The 20,209-nt window shown below is 35.8% G+C and overlaps 1 protein-coding gene across 1 annotated transcript; it reads right to left on the bottom strand.

Moving 5' to 3' along the window:
* Positions 1–3,255: 3,255 nt before the first annotated feature.
* Positions 3,256–15,464, bottom strand: LOC149580101 (SAGA-associated factor-like protein). The gene is made up of 4 exons (XM_089789118.1): positions 15,129–15,464; positions 14,697–14,999; positions 4,259–4,455; positions 3,256–4,040 (listed from the first exon to the last, which is right to left on the bottom strand). The coding sequence occupies exons 1-3, from the start codon at positions 15,150–15,152 to the stop codon at positions 4,264–4,266; spliced, it is 519 nt and encodes a 172-aa protein (XP_089645244.1). The 5' UTR covers positions 15,153–15,464; the 3' UTR covers positions 3,256–4,040; positions 4,259–4,263.
* Positions 15,465–20,209: the final 4,745 nt, after the last annotated feature.

Genomic DNA, 20,209 nt, shown 5'->3' with positions numbered 1-20,209 from the left:
GCTCCTCCCCAATGGACATATGAAGTGGATTCCACGATGCGATTGGAGTATTAAATTGACATATATTATTAAGGAGATGCAAACATATATGGCCATGGGTGGCAAATAATCTATAAACACCTTTAGCTTCCCCTACAAGATAAGCCACGTAGAATATATCACTGCTTGTTATATGCATGCTACATAGTAATGTCAGGCCACGAAATATTATAACAGATGATTATAATAAGAGGATATTTATAATTGAACAAAACAAATACATTGATGGGCCACGACTTACGAGGAATCCATAACTAAATCTTCAACCATGGATTAAGAATATTATTTTTCATCAGAAAATATAGTTGTATTGGAAGAAAACATTCATCTCAACAATATGAATCCATTTCCACCTAAGCACAGAAAATACAATGAATGTTTAATACAGGGAGCTAAATAGGAAATTCTAACTATTCAGAATTTATTCAGATGGCAGGTAAGAAACTTAAACTAACATATATAAAATATTGTTGTCACTAAGCATCGAATGTGAAAGGTGGCAGAGCAAACTATAGAAAGAATCAATAAATATAACAAAACCCAATTCCCAGATAAAGCTTTTGCACTATAAGGGTTTGGGGTTGGGTGAGTCAAATGGGAGATATGAATTAAAATAAGACATGGATATTGTGCAACAAGACCAAATAACATGCATTCATAAAATAGAATATATTTGATAAAAATGGTAACAAAGTGAATGAAGTAGGGGATATAAAGGTATGTGAATCTCCCTCAAGTGATAAGATTACTAAATTGGGAAGGATAATAAGGTCAAACATGTACAAGTGGGTGCATAATTAGTTAAGCAAATAAAGATCTTTGAAGAGAGAATTTAAAATAAATTTGAGAGAATTTTACATTGTGGGGGAATAATAATTAATATTTAATTTCCAGTATTTGACAATTTATGTGGAGACATTCTAGTTTGTTGCATATGAACCCTTACTATCAAGGATGTTGATGTGCAAATAATTATTGAGTACTACATTTCTCTATTAATTGTATTTTCTCTATTAATTGTATTTCTATATAAAGTGTCATTTGCCTTGATCTTTTCCCTTTGTCTCTGTGGTGTTTCTTGCAAGGAAAATGAGGTTGGTACTTTATACATGATACCAAATATTGCAGAACACAAAGAAGTTTTGATCTAGAATTCATTAGACATCTAATGATCATGCCAAATAAAGTGTGGCTCTTTAAGCAAATATCCTTGATGATTGAGATTATAAGTATCCTTCTCCATTAAGAGGGAGTATGACACTTCTTCAAAGGCAACGCGAGAACTTAGAAGATTAATACTCAATGGGAGTCTAGAAATACATGTAGGTGATTGCACGATTTTGATGGGCCTACTCTTGAGTGCATCATGTCACTAGAAAATCAAACGATTGATATTAGATTCAAAGCGAGTTCGACAAGCATCATTGGGAGAAGAGAATTTTTAAGGAAGTAACTAGAGGACCTGACTTCTTAGGATTGATGTTCAGAAGGAGAATTTTGAGGTGCAATCCTTTGTAAATGATATCTTCTCTGAGGAGAAGTTATAGGTACAATTCCTTGTAATGCATTCTTCTTTGTGAGAGAGAATTGAGGTGAAAGTCTTTGTACCACCCTCTGACTTGCTTCATGGTGGTTACTATTTCACATATGATATGTAATGAAAGGTGACGATCTTTCTTGTGTGTAAGGTCACTTTTGTAAGGTGACAACCTTATCAATAATTTGACCCATCTCTTAAATATGCTACGTTAACTCTGTGAGAGAGAATTGAGGTTAAAGCCTTTGTACCACCCTTTGACTTGGTTCATGGTGGTTACTATTCCACATATGATATGTAATGAAAGGTGACAATCTTTCATGTGTGTAAGATCACTATTGTAAGGTGACGACCTTATCAATAGTTTGACCTATCTACTAAATACGCTACATTAACTTGTAGCACCTAAATGTGTTGGATGCCTAGGAGCAAATGTTATCATGGTTCTTTGGGCCGAATTTTGCCAAACACCGTGATTACCAACTCATCATAGTTCTTTGGGTCAGATTTATGATAACCAACTCATCATAGTTCTTTGGGCCAAATTATGTCGGACACCATCATATCCAACTTGTTATGGTTCTTTATGTCGAATCTTGTCGAATCTTGTTGGACACCATGACATAGTTACTATTATAGACCACACTTAAGATGGTGTTTAAGCTTATATTATAGTTATGGAAATTGTTTCAATTGTGTGTTATGAAAGGTGAGAAATTTAGCCTTGGTGAATTGAATATCATACTGAGATGATCTCTCTTCATATACTTGTGAGCATAATATGTTCTACAAATCCTCCGTAACTAAGAGAAAGTGTTAAGGTTGTAACTTCTATCGAATTGATTTTATAAGCCTTCATTTGAATATGGAACACAATCAATACAATGATAATTGTTAGTACATTTGCACCAATCCTACAAAACTAACACACTACACTAAACAGACTAGACTATTCACCCTTATTATTATTATTATTATATTACCTTCTAAAATGTATTAGTATTACTACATATTTCATCTTTCCTCTACCATAATTAATACAAAGTACTCATCATCCACAAATGGTGGCAATGATCACCACACAAACTAAAGATAACTTTATTATCAACCAGTGACGTTGGAGTGCATAACTGAACATTAATGTATCATCATGACCACCTTCATGTTTCATATCTATCTCTGCATCTTAAAATTTGAAGGATATATTATAGCAAGTTGCATATTATGAACAATTTCGCCGAGGTGCGTGGTTCATGGTTCAATCAAATGGCCAGAGTAATTGCCGTGACAAAGACCCAGTTTCAAGTTACTTGGACTTTCTACCCAACTAATTTTCATCAAGGCAAACAAGTGGCCATGACAAATTTGGCTTTATAACTATTTGCACAGAAGGACTCCTGAGCTAACCATCGTAGTCTCTTAAACTTTACAGAGTACGGCCCAATTACTCAGATTTGTTTGAGCTAACCATCTGGGTCTCATAAACTTTACAGAGTAAAGCCCAATTACTCAGATTTGTTAATCTGCATGGATGCATTAAGACTCGCTCATCAGCGGCAGATCGACCCTTCTACAAATTAACAAAGTTGTTCCTTGGACAGCAACAATGAATTCTAATCCAAGTTTCTCGCATGATTATATAATCAACAAAGCAAAGCAATTAGACGAGTTGCCAAGCATGAGCCATAAAAGTTCATTCCATCTCCACTATTCTCCACCCGTTAACACGGAATTAGAAGTAATATATTTCAAATAAAAATTAGGCAGCTCCAATAAGAAGAGAAAGAATTGAAATAATGATGAATAATGCAGCTGAATGGCCTATGGTACAAACTATAGGTAACAAATGTAAATGTATGTCCTTGTGCCAGGTCCGCTGCCATATGCCCCTGTATTTTGATGGGTTTTTTCTGTGCAACGGCTAATCATTGTAACGATGCTGTAGTAAGTTTGTTCCAAATGATATGCAGCCAGAACTACCTGTTACAAGTGATCCTTGTGCTCAAGAGGCATCTTGATTCCTTTCATGACTGTTTTAAGGAAATAATAACTGTAAGGGTTCTCTTCAACCCAAGATTCACATGCAGATTGCTTCCATTATCTGGAAGATATCTGGTTATAAGCAGTTCTAGGTAGAAAGCTGAGGATTTGCATATTCATCCTAGCAATCTCATGAAAGAGTTATCATCAGTCGTAACCACTGCCTTCCGAATTTGGAGACTGGCCCAGCCAACAGTTCAGGGAAAAATTATCTTGTAGTATAAACTGTATCCAGTGTCTTACCAGTTTGCCATTCTGAAAAAAATGATGACAATGGACAATCAGATTTGGTGTTCTGCAGTCTCTTCGTACCAATGGCTCACTTTGTGTCCCATGGTAAAACTGACTGAATAAAGCACCAAATGACCACCACAGTAAGTAGTTGAGCTTACAGACTGACTGGTTCAAATGGGGATTGAATAACCTGTCCATTTAAGACAAATGTAAATCATTGAAAGCAAGAACTCATAGAAAAGGTGGATGCACTTTTACATCCATCAAGAAGTAATATCTGATACAAACTTTAAACACAAACAAGGGCACCAAGTTTGTAAAGGTAACCCTTCATTTCCAAGATAATTCACAATAGTTATTGATTCGTAGAATAACCAAACTCAATATAAGCAGGAAGATAAGAAGTACCTAGATCATTTGAAAGCTGCTCCTGATTTCTGATAGTCTCCTGTGTTTGAGGTTGAAGATCTATTTGGCGTCCTGTTTGAATTGTAGCTTCCACCTGAATTAAGGTTTGTATTGTATAATGGAATAGGACTTGTTCGGGCACGCTTCTGTTGTAAAGAGGTACTACTCCTGGTAACTTTAAGGCGAGCCTTCCTACCCTGTAGCTCATGTGCAGACATTGTTTTAAACCATTAGACATATTTTCCAATGAAGTTGGAGAAAACAGTACCAAAATGTTCCAGTAATGACTTCAGTTTTCTCATTTAATCTATAGCCATATGCAAAGGAGATGCACCATGAAATCCATCTTCTCCAATTAAATTTCAACAAAACATTCCTTCTAATCAATACACTTACTGTGAAGGCTGAGATTTTAGGGTCAACTACCAACAAATTTGGAATTAGAAGATTTAAGAATGCATTGAAGAAATCTTCTTTACAAATAGCCAAGAAAACTGTAAGAAGATATTTATTCTGGGGTAACTGTACATGAAAAAAGATGAGCATTACAGTCATTTAGGGCGAGGAAAAATTGCACTACAGAGATAGATTACAGGCAATTACTGACCAGATTGACTCAACTATTTCTTGAATCTATACATTCAAATGTAGTAACACAATCTTACCAAGCTAGTAACAGAGTTATGATTTAGATGCAAAGATGTTGAATTTCAAATGGGAATGAGCTTGAGGAGTAGATCATCAATGTTTTCAAAGGGAGGATCCATCTTAGGTTACATGCCTAAATGTACAAATGTTGAATGTTAAGATCAAATAAAATTACCACACCCAAATCTGTATGTGGCATAACTCAACAGACAAGGCCAGGTACAAATACTAGGCGGATTCGACAGAAGAGATGCTCATTGGTAATTTCATAAGGCTGAATGATCCAAAATGGGAATTCGTGAGTAAAGAAAAAGTAAGATTTGAATGGCCATTTCTTATCATATTTTTGTAAAACTTATCTAGGACAAATAAAACATCATAGTTCCCAAGGATTGTAGATGCAAATCCCAGATTCCTAGAACCTATTCATGTAACAGCTGTGTAATGATTAGACTTCATCACAACGGATAACAATCAGAATAATAATCACCAACAATTTGATGTAATATAGATCCCTGAAAGATTGAGAACAAATGGTATTTTCCCCATCAAATCATGTGTTATGACTCCTGGAACAAAAAATTAAAGAGCAGTTCTAAACAATGCTATCCACAGTATACATTTGATTTGATTTCTCAGTCATTTCAGGAATGTTTGAAAGACACAACCAGCCTGATATACATTTCACACATAAGCCCATAAGATCTAAATAGCTTCATTCCAGTAGTAACGACACTCAGTAACTGAGAGGGCAGTAATTGGCTGTTTCTTCATTTAACAAGCAATTACTTCATTAAAAGGAAAAGTCGATAACTTCCTATTATCTATACCATTCCCAATCTGTGTGAATGTACCCACTCAAACAGATGACAATATTTACAATCTTAATATAGTATTTTAGGGTTGTAGATTTTACATGTCTAAGACCCATAAAACCTATATTGCTTCATTCCAGCAGTAACAAGACTTTAGTTGTTGAGAGGGCAGTAGTCAGTTGTTTCTTAATTTAACAAGCAATTACTTCACTTAAAAAACAAAGGCAAAAACTTCCTATAATGAATTATCTGTTTCATTCCCAATCTGTGTTAATGCACCCCATCAAACTGCTTACAATATTTACAGAAAAATCAATAACTTACAAATATTTATCCTTAAAAAGTACTTTGGCCACCTTCCGATGAGCACGTCTAGGCCCGCATGAATATGGAGACCAGGTCAACAACACAGATAATATTGTGCAAGTATTTTCAAGAAGTGTCAATCCTTTACTAAAATGTTTAGGATCTGTTCATCTTTCCAACATAAAATAAGTGTGCAACATAATTCATAAAGGTAAAATCTTAAAAAACATAACTACAAACACATTCAAAGCCTAAATTAGAGTTAAATTATATATATATATATATACTATGCACACATACATGTGTGTCTACACACACACACACACACAAACACAGACATATGGGTGCATGTCTCTATATCTTTGTGTGTGTGTGTGTGTGTTTACGTGTGGTCGTGCGTGGGTGTGCATGCACATAGGTAAGCATGTGGGCACATGTGTGTGGGTGCACACATGCATCTAGGTAAGCATGCGGGCAAATGTTCAAATGTGTGCGGGTGTGCATGCATCTAGGTGAGCATGCAGGCACATGTGTGTGGGTGCACATGCATCTAGGTGAGCATGCGGGCACATGTTCACATGTGTGGCTGTGCATGCATCTACGTGAGCATGCAGGCACATGCATTCACATGTGTGTGTGCACACAACCATCTAGATGAGCATGCGGGCCACATGTGTGAGGGTGCACATGCATCTAGGTGAGCATGCGGGCACATGTTCACATGTGTGTGGATGTGCATGCATCTATGTGAGCATGCAGGCACATGCATTCACGTGTGTGTGTGTGCGCGCAACCATCTAGATGAGCATGCGGGCACATGCATTCACACATGTTCACAGGTGTGTGTGCGCGCACGCTTAAGTTACTAATGTGAATGATTAATGTAGGTCAAATTTAAAAATGTCAATTAATGTAAATAAAACATCAAAGCTAAATAGATAATTAAACATTAAATGTGCAGCATTCTAAATAATTAACATCTAGTGCATTTCAATTAATGCATCAGACTCTTGAAAAGGGAAAGGAATTTGTTGTTTCTATTGACATGAAGCCAGTAATGATTACAGACTACAGAAACATGCAAGAGGTGATACTCAACAGACTTAACTGCAAAAAGAAAAGCCATCATTTTTACGCAAATTCATTGGCCATCATTATATGGAGCAAGTAGGGGGAGGAGAAGCCAGGGAATGGTGTACTTCCTACCACAGAGCTAACTGCTTCCTACACATAATAGCACAGTTTGTACAAGTGTCCTGTCATTAATGGAAAAATGGCATTTCAACGGGCAAGGAATATTTTATAGTATTTCATGAAATGTGGTGATGAAGAAAATAATAACAACGAATGTACTCTGATGACTTTGGGCCCAAAATCATGTGCAAACTGGTAACATAGGCTATAATTTATAAATAATATGCTTCTTTGAAATAAGAAAACGATGTGCTGGTTCCCAAGATTAATAAAACCAGCTAGTTGTTCCATATATAATTTTATGCTTGAAATAGGCAAGAGCCTACAATACAATGGTAAATTGTGAGCCTCTTATTCAAGAGGTCTTGGGTTCGACTCTACAAAAGCTTAATAATTAATAATAATTAATCACATCAGATAATAGTAATGAATCTTGGCTTCAGCCTCTTACCGATCCAAAAAATAAAAAATAAAAATTATGCTTGAAATATTGTGGAAGAATCTAATTTATCAGGTGTATAATGTAATGCCCACCTAAACTTAGCAGCCAAAAAGAAAATCCAAAAGGTACACAGTTAGCTACAAGAGAAAATGTTCTATTGTAATTGATACGTTCCAGTTCCAACACATTATTTTCAACCACACCTTTTCCATCAAATTTATGTCTATCACGATCTTCAAAACTAATCATGATCAGTATTCCAGTAGGATGCATCCCGCAGGTCCAGGTGATGTCCTGGATATAAACAGGCCTTCAAGACATGGACGAGACATTCCCTTTTTCATGACTAGGCAGCTCACTACATTTGGTGGAGGATATTATTTGGAAAGATAATTCTTTTAGCAAAATAATACCCCTAAAATTATTAAGGGCAAGGACTGTCATCACAAATTTAGAACAATTTATTTTACTTCTTTTATAAGATTAGGTGCTTTTCATTTATTTAGGTGATATTTAAGCCATTGCACTGCTGTGCCCAATTTTTTGGGAAAACATTGTTGTCCCCCAAAAAGCCACATCAATCCCCACATGCCCACATCCCAAAAACTCAGAGAAACACTGCTCACAAGTCATGCGATAGAAAAAATGCCATCCACATTTCACTTATTCATGTAGAATATTGAGCGGCCATAGCAACAACTGTGGCAAAGAATGCATTATGATTAGGCTGATTGGTCACGTCAATATTCTATGTTTTTCCTGTGCTACAGGTCTGCATGTACCCTAGACTAGAATCAGCTACAGCCTTACAAGGTCAACCCAACTCCCTTGACTTGGGCTGCCTGTTCCATAATGAACCTAAACAGGGCAGTACTTGTTTCCAAACTTATGCATTATTTTGATCCTTCATATAGTTTGATAGATGATTTTGCAGACACTGCTCCCCACATCCCAAAAACTCTAAGAAGCACTACTCACAAGTCAATTGATCAAAAACATGCCATTAACAATTTGCTTATTCTTGTAGAATATTGAACGGCCATAGCAACACTGTGGCAAAGAATACATTAGGCTCATTGGTCATATCAATATTCTATGTTTTTCCTGTGCTACAGGTATCTGCATGTACCCTAGACTAGTATCAGTGACAGCCTTACCGGTCAACCCAACTCTCTTGACTTGTGCTGCCTGTTCCATAGTGAACCTAAACAGGGCAGTGCTTGTTTCCAAACCTACCCATATTATGATCATATAGTTCGATGGATGACTTCGGAAGTTCTACTATTACATATATTCAAGTTTGGAACTGTAGAGTTTAACATTGTAATCTCTCTGTTAATCAAATATTCATCTTGTTATTGCTGAATTCATGACCAAAGCTTATGACAACAGCCAAAGAAATAAAGAGCTTGGATAAGTTAACAATTATCAGATATGTTTTGTATTCAACTTTGTAAATATGGTTTAATTATGACTATATATTTTTGTGTGGTACAATTATACCCAGATGTACCAAACCAATTAAAAAATAAATTGGCATACTGCAATGCCCAAACTTAGACCCATACCCAAACCGAAATGGGCAGCATAAATTTTACAAAAGTGATACCTTCTTTTGTAAGAGTTGCATCACATCATGATCGGATTTACAACAACACTCTCATGTTTTTCTTGGAGTTGATCTTTTTAAAATCAATAGACTATAATGCAGTCAAGCCCGGGGATAAGCCCAGACAAGCAGCCAACTACACATCTCATACAGATTTCACAATGAAACAAAAGTACTCTCAAACAATTTGTATATTCATTTTATTCAATTCATAGTGTCAAACAAAACACTTGCATTCATAAGATAAAAATACAACATTACATCCATGGCCTTCAAAGCCTCTCTCTACAGGAAACCCATTTGCCCTAGCTCTCATTTACTCATACTCTCTAAGCAACCATCGTGCTCTGTTCTTCATCTTCTCATGGCAGATATAACTTTCTGGAACTCCATATGCAGAGGCATCAAACCCCTGCCACTAACTCCTCTTCAATGCACCCTTTAATTATTATTTTAAAAGCTTTTTAGTTTCAGCCTTAAAAGAGGCATTTAACTCTTCATATTTTTCCTCAATGTTTTGGCTTCACTTCAAGAAGCTTAGCTTTTTTCTCCAGCATAGACAGATTTTTGTTATTTACTTTTGCACATTTTTCAGAGCTACTTAAAAACATCTTGGGGAGGGCAAGTCTAAGAACATTTTGATCTAGACAGTGGGATCTACCATCTGGTAAATTTGCAAACCAAAAAGATGTTAGTTTTTTAATTAATTTTCAATGCATTGGAAAAAGTGGATCATAAGGTGAAAGCTCTAAATTTTAAAAAGCAAAGAGCCCTTTATAGAAATTCAAATTCAAATTCATAAAAAATTGTAAGCATGCAAAAAAAAATCTACTATTAAACGTAGCAATCCATCTTGGGACAAGAATACTCACAGAAGCATAATATAAACTATTTGGACAAGATAATCACATATGGTAAACAGCCACACAATGTGCAAATATAAATCAGGGCCAAAAAAATAGCTCTCAAACAATTGTAAGTGAATAAAATCCCTTTTACATAAGTCTAGATTAATCAAACAGATTCATACCAACAAAGTACAGATTAAACTAGATTTAACTATTAAGCTCAAAACTGATAATTGAAATGCTATATTCTGAAAAAATGTAAGACGTTTATGGTATTTAACTCTTAATAAATGATGAACAGATATGCAACTGCAGTGCAAAACCGACTGTCAACATCCAAAAATTACCATCTTTGATGTGCTTGCTGTCTTGGAACTGCAACATACTCAGAATACTGCACAATGGGAACTGTTCTCTGAGGCATAGATCTGATTTGGTCGTTTGCAGACTTTTGTAACCTGTTTTGCCATGATCTCTACTAGGATATATTTTTTAGAAATCCACATAAAATACACTGAAAGATTTCCTTCTCTTAATGGCTTCTCTTTTAAGTGGAATAGGCACATTCTATAGATTTATTGAAGATTTATAATGCTGGTATAGTTGAATCTATTTTTTTTAAGTTATTAAAGCTGTCATTTTAAATTATTAATCTTTTTGAAAATAATCTTATACTGCCCTACAAAACAAAGCTTAATTAATTTATTTTTATTTTAATGTTTCGTTTTCTTTAATCAGTTAATGTGACTATGGAACCACGCCCATTAAACTAATTATTAAATGCAGGAAAAAAGCCTGGCCTACCACAGGGAAGGTAACTCCTCCCCGCAACACAAACCCATTTACAGCTAAAACAGAATATCCCATGAAAACATCATATTAATGGGCAGCTACAAATCTAAGATTTTAATCTACCTTAAGAATGAGAGCAAAGGTGCATGTTAAACATTACCTCATCTTTTTCCTTTTTCATTGCGCCATTGTCCAATTTTCATCTACCAATCCACGACTCTTTACAAGAATGTCTAAAGGTTTTCCCATTTCTCTAGGAGAAACAACTTTTGAGCTCTGATTTTGAGCTCTCAAGCCGATCTGCCCACTTTTCTTGACTTGTGCTCCTTCACTTCCTTGGTAGAGTCCTTCCCTCCTACAAAAGAGCTAACTGCCTCCTTCAAAGATGGTGATGTTTCTAGTGAAGCATTGATTATCTCAGCCTCAAAGGGGGTATTTGCAACTAGGGTATCAGCATCTTTGCCTTGATCGTCTTTCTCCACAAAGTAACGGTGGGTGGTGGCATCCTTCCACCAATTAGCCTTACAATCATTTTGTGTAGACTTTACAGCAACATTCAGCTAGGTGTCCAACACTCTAGGATCTATGACAAGGTATAGGACACCCTCATAGTATAAGAACTTAATTGAACTTTAAGGGAAATGTCCATACGAAGGTCTTTGGTGATGTCAATCTCCACAAAATTATAAACATAAAGAGTATCTAGGTAATTTGCAAAACCTTCGCCCACCGCCAAAAATTTCCCAAGGACACCACCAATCACTTCAAAACAAGATTTAAACCAAAACTACAGAGGGGAGATTAAGTAGTCTTACCCAAATTAGGGACTCCCAAAAAAGATTCATGCCCAAGGTCAAAAGATGGACACCAAGGTTTCATCATGACCAAATGTTGCTTGAAACTCCACTAGTAGTTGTAAAGGACAATGTTGCAATCCTTGACTAAGATTCAAACCAAGGACACTCCCAATCACTTCAAAACAAGATTCAGACCAAAAGTACAAAAGGGAGATTAAGTAGTCTTACCCAAATTGGGGACTCCCAAAAAAGATTCGCACCCAAGGTCAAAAGATGGACACTAAGGTTTCATCATGACCAAATGTTGCTTGAAACTCAACTAGTAGTTGCAAAGGACAATGTTGCAATCCTTAATACTGTCAAAAACCACCAAAAAATTTCCCCTTGCATGGGTGAATTTGAATATCAATCTCTAATATGATCCACTGGGTTTCTCAGGCCCACTTGTATAGCTCTCAAAGGCTCAAGAAAAACCCTCTAAACCTAGCAATCAGCCTATGCTTAGAAAAGAAATCTGTGTTTTCAGCCACCTTATGTTGAATCTACTCCTCAAACACCACCATAAGAGAGACTGTGCCACATTTAAGAGATTATGTTGCAAGGTAAAGCCCCTGATTTGGCATTTAAGGGCACACTTGAGAGACTGTGCTGTAGAATAAACATTCCCCATTCCATTCATGTAGCAACAAGTCACCTTGCTCAAAAACCATCTCCCTCTATACCCTACCCACCGACCACAGACAAAGTCACAATAACATTCAAAAAAATAAAAAATAGATATGCTCAAAAACCCTAGTCCGCACCAAAGGGTGCCACAAGCACAGGGCATCCTCCCCGCAATACAAAGCCCTTTTGCAGCCAAAACAAGATACCCCATAAATAAGATACTAATGGACAACTACAAATTTAAGAGTTTGCCCCACCTTTAGAATGAGAACTAAAGGTGCATGTTAAACATAACATTATTTCTTTCCTTTTTTCTTTGTACTATTGTCTAGTTTTCCTTAGCACTACACCCCACTCTCTATAGGAACATCGGAAGGTTTTCTCTTTCTCCAAGAGACACAATTTTTTAGCTCCATACATGATCTACCCTCTATTCTCTTGACATGCTCCTTCACTTCCTTGGTAGAGACCTTCCATGCTGTAGAAAAGCCAATAACCTCCAGAAAAGCAAGAGATTTTTTATTTGTTGCTTATGGAATTGATTGTGTAAAGAATTTTTTTCATCGACATTTTGGATCACTCTCTATGATCCATCATCAAGATGAAAGAGAGAAAGCAAAAGGAGAAACGTTTCTCCTTTTATGTTCATTCATCAAGTTCAAATTTCCGCAAATTTTTACCCTATCCAAACCTCCTCTAATTTTATGATATTTAATATAATATTGTTATTTACAATAATATTCTTTTATTTTAAAGAATATTTAGTTTAATTATTTAGCAATGTAAAATTATTTTGACAATTTTGAGGATATATTACTTATATTTAAAAATAAATAAATTTTTATAAGTTAAATATAATGTCTATTTTTTTACAAATTTTTACCCTTACCGAATTTCATCAATTTATGATTGAGAAATGCAAATTTGAATTCCAATTTTGTGACTGAGCATTCAATTAAGGCAGCCCACAAGATGGAATGTGTAAATATAAAAGACATCTCCATAACAGTGACCCAAGATCAAAGCACTAAGATGGTTCTATAACTTGGAACACAAAATAGTTGTATGACATTGTCCACTACAAACAGCAAGTTGAAATGACAAAGCAAACATTAAGGTAAAACATGACCCACAGGACGTCTATGCACTAAATAACGTACTCCAAGACCAGGACAACATAAGTTGAGAACAACTACAAGGCAGAGCCCATCAATGCCTTGTAAAGCTCCTTACAGTAACTATGCACCATCAAGAGGAAATATGACCCAATTTCCAAATAAGTACATGCAATTTCAACTTGGCCCCAATGTTTAAAAATGACAACTACTTTCACTATTTTGGGATTTTTTAAATAAATATTCCTCCATCCTACTTGGCTTCCAAACTTATAAATTACCCATCATGTAGTTGCGTACAGACCAATTTTGTCACCCAAAGGCCGGGTCAAATAGTCACAAAAAAAATTGGATCTTCTTCTTCAACCTGCCATACTACTGAATTCTATTTTTTATTGCAGATATTATTTCTGGAGTTAATTCTCTTACTTTCTATTTTTATTTGCAGACATTATTTATGGAGTTCTCTTACCTTACTTTCAGCTAACTCACACAGTCAAATTTAGAAACAAATCATGCTATATCATGGTGGGCTTCATATTTTATATATATGTAATTCCAGCTTTCTTGTTTATCTATTTAGCCATTCATATGAGATTTGCAGTCAAAGTCATACAACTGAAATGAGAATAAACGGCAGTTTTAAAATATCTCAGAGAAATAACGGTTGATGGACGGGTGACTGTCTAATTCAAAAACTACGTGGACTTTGCAATTAATATCAGGTGAGGTGAGGTGAGGCTGATGAGAGTGATGTGAAATGTTAGTTGTTGCATTTAATTTTTGAAGCGTAGCCAACTTGAAAGAGATTTTTTAAGATATATGAAAGAGCTATTTTTAATTAGAAGCCACAGTAACAGTTTAAAACTATTCCACAATTCCAAAAAAATAATACGTCTGTGCAGCCGTCAAATTTACCACACAACTCTACAAAATATCCAATCGAAAGGCATTGGCCCAAATAACATAAAATCACAATATTTCCTACATAGTTACCCACTTCATAAATATATGTGCCAAAAGCATAAAGTACAAGTAATGCCAAAGCAGTAAGTCTACGTAGAACAAACATAGAACGCTGCCTAAGGTTCCAAACAACGAAAAAGAAAGAGTAAAACACGGCAACCATTAAAATGCCCAAAGCCAAAAAGTTACAAAGAAAAGTAGTCCCAAATGCAACAAAACTGGTTCGTAAGAATTCTTTACCTTCCCCATGCATTTTTCCAGGTGAGGAGCAAATCTGCCGGCCACAACCGACCTCCCACAGTTCATACAATCCACAATATCATTAGCTACAGCAGGATGGCTCTGCCCAAACAAATCGACAGTGTATTTGCCACCATTTTCTGTGTCATCAGCCATGGCCCTGGACTCCATTGAAACCCTAATCTCCTCCTCCTCGTCAACGTCGAACCTCGGATCGAGCCCCAGCCGCGCCGCTCTGTGGCACTCGGAAGCCACGTCAATTATCACAGAATCCAGAAGCTCTGTAAACACAAGCATCTCTCTCTGCCATATATAAATCAACAAACAGGTCAAATATCAGTAAAATTGGTACGCCCAAAAGTGAAAAACGAACAGATCTTTGCACAATTTTATATAATTGTGTGCCTATTCTTTCTTTTTCACGGTTTTTACCTTTCCATTGTCTTCGTTAGCCATGGCCGTTAAGGAAAGACCTAGGGTTTTTGTTTTATTTTTACGGGGCGAACGACCGGGGTTCGATCCTGCGGAAAGGAGGTGCAGACGGCTAAATGGGTTCTAGGAAAAAAAAATACTCTTGATTCTCTGTAAGCTACTGTGGAAACAGAGGATTTGGCTAACGGCCGGACAAATAAAGAAGTTTTCAGCCGTCGATCGGTACGGATGCTACGTGTTGCATCTCCAAGCGTCGATTGTAACGAGAGAATGGATATAATTATTTCAATGGCTTCCTCATGCTTTGGGTATTTGCCCCTCTTCTATGACATATATACAAATGAAAGTATGACAATTACTATTGTCTTACAAGAAAAAGAATGAGTGGGGCCATGGTGCATTTGGTAGATTGAGTTTTTGGTGCAATCTGTAACACATTATATGTAGCTTTTGAAAATGACTCAATAGTTAGGAGACTCTAACTCGGGGTTTTGATATTGATCAAAGAAAGTGAGGCTACAATTAGGATGTTTTAATTTTTCAAATAGTGAGGGAATCGATTAATGTTTAATTTTGGTAGTTGGTTATAGTTTTGTATTTTTGCCCTTAAAAATAATATAGTATCTTCTTTTATATCTAGTTTTATGTCGTCGTTGTTTACTATCTTTGTTTAAATTGTGGAGCATTTATAATGTGTTGTTTTACATACATATTTGTGGAGACATTTATTGAGAATTTCAAGTTTTGTTTTTTAAAATAAAGTTTATTAAATATAGTAAGTCTTGTTATCCAAAAAAAACTGTCCTCTCATACAAAAAATTATCTTTGAGTTTCAAAAATTTGAAGGGGAAAAATATTCATTTAATGTTACTTTTTATTTTGATGTAATATGTATTTCTAGAACTAATTAATATGAATTCAATATCTTCATATGGTGAGCATGACTATTTGGAAAGGTTTCTTAAAATATTTGGCATCCAGTGGCTTTGTAATGACTTTATGATAAATCATCAATTGTTTATAAAAGACGCTCATCTATTTTTTTATAAAATGATTGTTTTGTTATTATCCAAGATTTCTCCATGTCTAGCAATAGAATTTGGGCACCCAATTTAGATATATATATATATATATATATATATATTCAAAAACTCGGCTTTCTAATTTGAGTGTCAACTTCAAATTCTTTAATGGTTGATAAAAGAATGAAGACAAAGATATTTTGAATGGAATTTTCATGGTCTTGAAGGAATAAAATATCACAAGACCAAGAGTTGCAAACAATAATTTCATTTCGAAGGTTACATTTTACTTGAGGTTTTGATAATTTTAATGATTTTAGAGTTTTCGCTTGCAAGTGAGTGCTTGAAGCACGAGTTTGGGGTTTTTTATTTTGGTGATTTGCAATTAAAAATTTATATATGAGGTCATGGTTTTGTTGGTGTTTTCATATTCATATCATATGATAGGTGTTGGGATCAAACTATACAAGTGTAGGGAAGTTTCAATGAGTTTTGTTGTGTTTTCAGGTGATTTGAACACCCTACCCTCGTCTTGTTTATTAGGTTTGTTACAATAACCATGATATTGCATTATCTATTATTAAGTTCAATATGTGTTCATTGATTTATGTAAATTCCTAAACTATAATAATAATAGAACTCATGTTTTAAGCTAAATAAAGTTTGGAAGGGTATTAAAAAGATAAACTTACAATTTATAAAGCTTGTATGTCATACATATCATGTTATTTGGTCTTTTCTACTTGCATGTTAGATTTGGTGAAGTTTCAAGTTGAATTGATGCTCTAATCGACAAAATCTGCTCCATAGTTTATCATAATCTTGCTAATTTTTTTTGAGTTGTTTTAGTTTGATTGCATATAGATTTTGGAATGTGTCCCTTCTTAGAAATAAATTATTATACATTATTTATTTAATCTATGACAATACAAGTGATGTGAGTGTTAGTAAACAGATTGTTCTTTTTTATTTAACTCTTGGATGCCCAAGTTTGTGAACAATATTTGGTTAGAACAATTGGAAAGTTGCTTCTAAAAGGACTAACCTTCCTCTAAATTATTAGGTATAGCTCCCTATTGCAGATTTGCAATGAATTATGTTTGTTCCTAAACCTAAAACGAGGTATGTTCTTAACCTGAGAATAGGAGAGGTAAACCAAGCCAGGCCTAAACAAGAACTAACTCAGGCAAGAAATGGTTTTGGAAAATTAATTAAGTTTATGAACTCACACATCTTATGAACTCATAAGGCTTATCGATTCAATAGTGCATACCAACTAATACTAAACTGATTCAGCGGGAAACTAACTATAGAGAAAGAAAAACTAATTGAAGGGAAACAAAAAGGGATTTCTCTTTGAACCTACAACGACTATACTATCAAATTCAATTCTCTGCCTCAAAATAGGGGAATGAAGCTTTATTCGTTCTTTGTTTTAATCTAGATGGAAGAGAAAACATATAATTAACATAAAATAGAATGGAACAGAAAATAATTAACACAAAATACCATTCAATTGGCTCTGCAACATCAAGTCTTTCACACCAAAAATTAGCTGACCTCTTATTAGTCTTTCATTACAGTACATATATGATTCCTAGATGACCGTTAAAGAAGAATTTAAATTGGTTCATCTCTTCCAAAAATGACAAATGGCAAGGAGTCAGTTTGTCCATTACAACACATTACATCAAAATATGAAAAGGGGTGGAATATGAATCCTTCTCCTTATTTCCCTTTTTTGATTTTGTCCTATAGGCCCTAACAGCTACAATGATTGGAATCAATTCCTCGTGCCTATGGACATGTACATTAGTGTATCTCAAGATCCATTTAGAATGCTCTTGGGCCAAATCTTTGATGGCACTCAACTGGTCTTGTATCTCCTCCATGGCCATGTGTATACACCCACCTAGCTTTTGGAGTTGTAAAACTTTGTTCTAGTGACTGGAAGACATCCCCGTCAAACTATCTATGTATTTGGAGAAGTTTGTTTGCATGATAGTTATCCCAATGATTCTCTTCCCTTGTCCACTAGTCTAGGAATCTATATGTAGAGCTCTCAGGAGTTCATAGTCTTTATCTTGATCTTTCTTCACTTTAGCTTCTATTTCCTTAAGCCCTTCCTCTGCTAATATGATCATCTCAGACTTGAATTGAATGCTTTGGAGCCATTCAAACAAAGGCTCATCTCCTTTGGGAAAGTTCTTGGCTTTGACAACTTCCTTAGTCTTCATATGGATAACCATCTTCAGTAAAGAGATGCAATCTTCACTTTTAACCTTTTTTGCTGCTAGGGTAGCTCTATTAGCTAAAAAGTTATCCTTCTCTATTTCAAACCTTAGTATGGCATTGCCAATTTGTTCTATAATTGTAAGTCCCTCCAACTTGAGTTTCCTGCTCCACTCTCTACTAATTTTCCTGAAGCATTTATCTTCTTGGAGCTGAGAGATGAGTGCTTGGACATCGATATCACTAGAATCACTACTGATAGGCATTATGGAAATACTTGCCAATGGGGTGACCAATTGTCTAATGAATTCGTTCATCTCATGGATTTTCGCCTTCATTCTGACCTTTGGTCATTTAAGGCTTTCTAGCTATCCCTCGATCACCTCATTTGTTGACTTTCATAGCCAACCTTGGTGTCATGCTTGGCCTCCCTAAGATCCATAGAGCGTAAGGCAAAATCATCTATAGACATATCTTCAATTCTTCCCTCTTTGGTGGGCTTTGCAATCTCCATTGTTAGATGCCCTGTTTCAGAGTCTTGTCCAAGGATGGACAAGGTCTTCTACTTTTTAACCTTTCTCAGTGCTGATCCAGAGCAGATAGCAAGAGATAGAGTATCCTTGTTGGGAGCTCCTTCATCCCTCCTCTTTCTCTTTCTATCTAGGGTGTCCTCTAGCCATGAATTTGTGCATATCACTTTGGAGTTGATCCCTAGAGCATCTATACTAAACATCTTTCTCTTGGGCAGAGTGAGTGTCTTTGGAGCTGAGGAAAAAGGATTATTTGGAGCTTGTGAAATGAGCTTTGAAGAATCCAGGCCCTTATTTGCCTCTAAAATCTTCTTCGTTACTTCATCAAATTCAATCAACTCACTCTCATTGCTTCCACTATCTCCCATATCCACTACTTGCACTTAGGGGCTACTCGGTAGGAGAAGTGCAGTGCTTATAGATGTGACTAGGTTGCTATGAGGTGAGGGGGGAGGAGTGACTACACCATCTTTTGATTCCTTTGCCTTCTTCTTCTCTACTTTTGATGGAGTTCCAATTACTAGGAGGGAGCCGTCCTAGCAAGTCTAAGCCAAGGTGATATTTTTGTCAAGAGGTTGATCACCTCCAATAGATGGTTGAGATGGCCCTTAGGTAATGGCCAAAGTTGCACTTGATGTGCCACCCTAGGAGGAGGAAGCTGCTGCAACTATTGGGGAAGCTTGAGTGGTGGTACTTTTCCTTTGACTCTTCTTAGCTATGGTCCATTCAACCCATTGTTTGGTCCTTTTGAAAATCTAAGCCATCATTATGTCTAGCTCTTCTCCTACATTTTCATAAGGTTCTGAGCTTATTGGATTTCCTCTTAGCTTAGTTAGATAGGTGTTACTATACATATTCTGACCATCATCTTCTATTCCCTCTACAAATATTGATTTTATACATTCTTACTTGATCAATTGTCAGTCTAACAAAAGCATGAACTCATCTTTGCAATTGGCCCAATAGTCTTTAATAGTGGTGATGTGCTTGATGACATTTCTAATTTGCAAAATATCCCTTACATACCCATTTGGATCGAACATGGGCCTCAAGACTTCATACATCTCCAACTTATACTTCATTTCAAACACTTTTAGCATATTCTTGGCATTAGAACGGGTCTCACAACTGAAAGCTCTGACCTTCATAGGGAATTCGTACCCTTTCTTCTTTAGACTTCCACTCCACACGTTTACTTGAATAGCCTATCGCACGATCTTGATCAACACGATCATATCATTGGGATACCTCGGCAGCTTCAAGGGGAAACCATCAAAAGTTGCAAGGCAAAAATAAG

The sequence above is a fragment of the Cupressus sempervirens genome, chromosome 1 (assembly GCF_028749045.1).
Source record: "Cupressus sempervirens isolate cs-2001-9-10 chromosome 1, ASM2874904v1, whole genome shotgun sequence".
Taxonomy (NCBI): domain Eukaryota; kingdom Viridiplantae; phylum Streptophyta; class Pinopsida; order Cupressales; family Cupressaceae; genus Cupressus; species Cupressus sempervirens.
Note: the sequence above shows the minus strand (reverse complement) of the source record. Positions and strands in the feature narration are given on the sequence as shown.

What these genes read in the sequence shown, in the direction of transcription:
- LOC149580101 (XM_089789118.1), bottom strand. Translation starts at nt 15,152, where the DNA reads ATGGCTAACGAAGACAATGGAAAG. An exon ending in CTAACGAAGACAATGGAAAG is followed by an intron (nt 15,000 to 15,128) that starts GTAAAAACCGTG and finishes TATATATGGCAG; the next exon opens with AGAGAGATGCTTGTGTTTAC. An exon ending in TGGAAAAATGCATGGGGAAG is followed by an intron (nt 4,456 to 14,696) that starts GTAAAGAATTCT and finishes CATGAGCTACAG; the next exon opens with GGTAGGAAGGCTCGCCTTAA.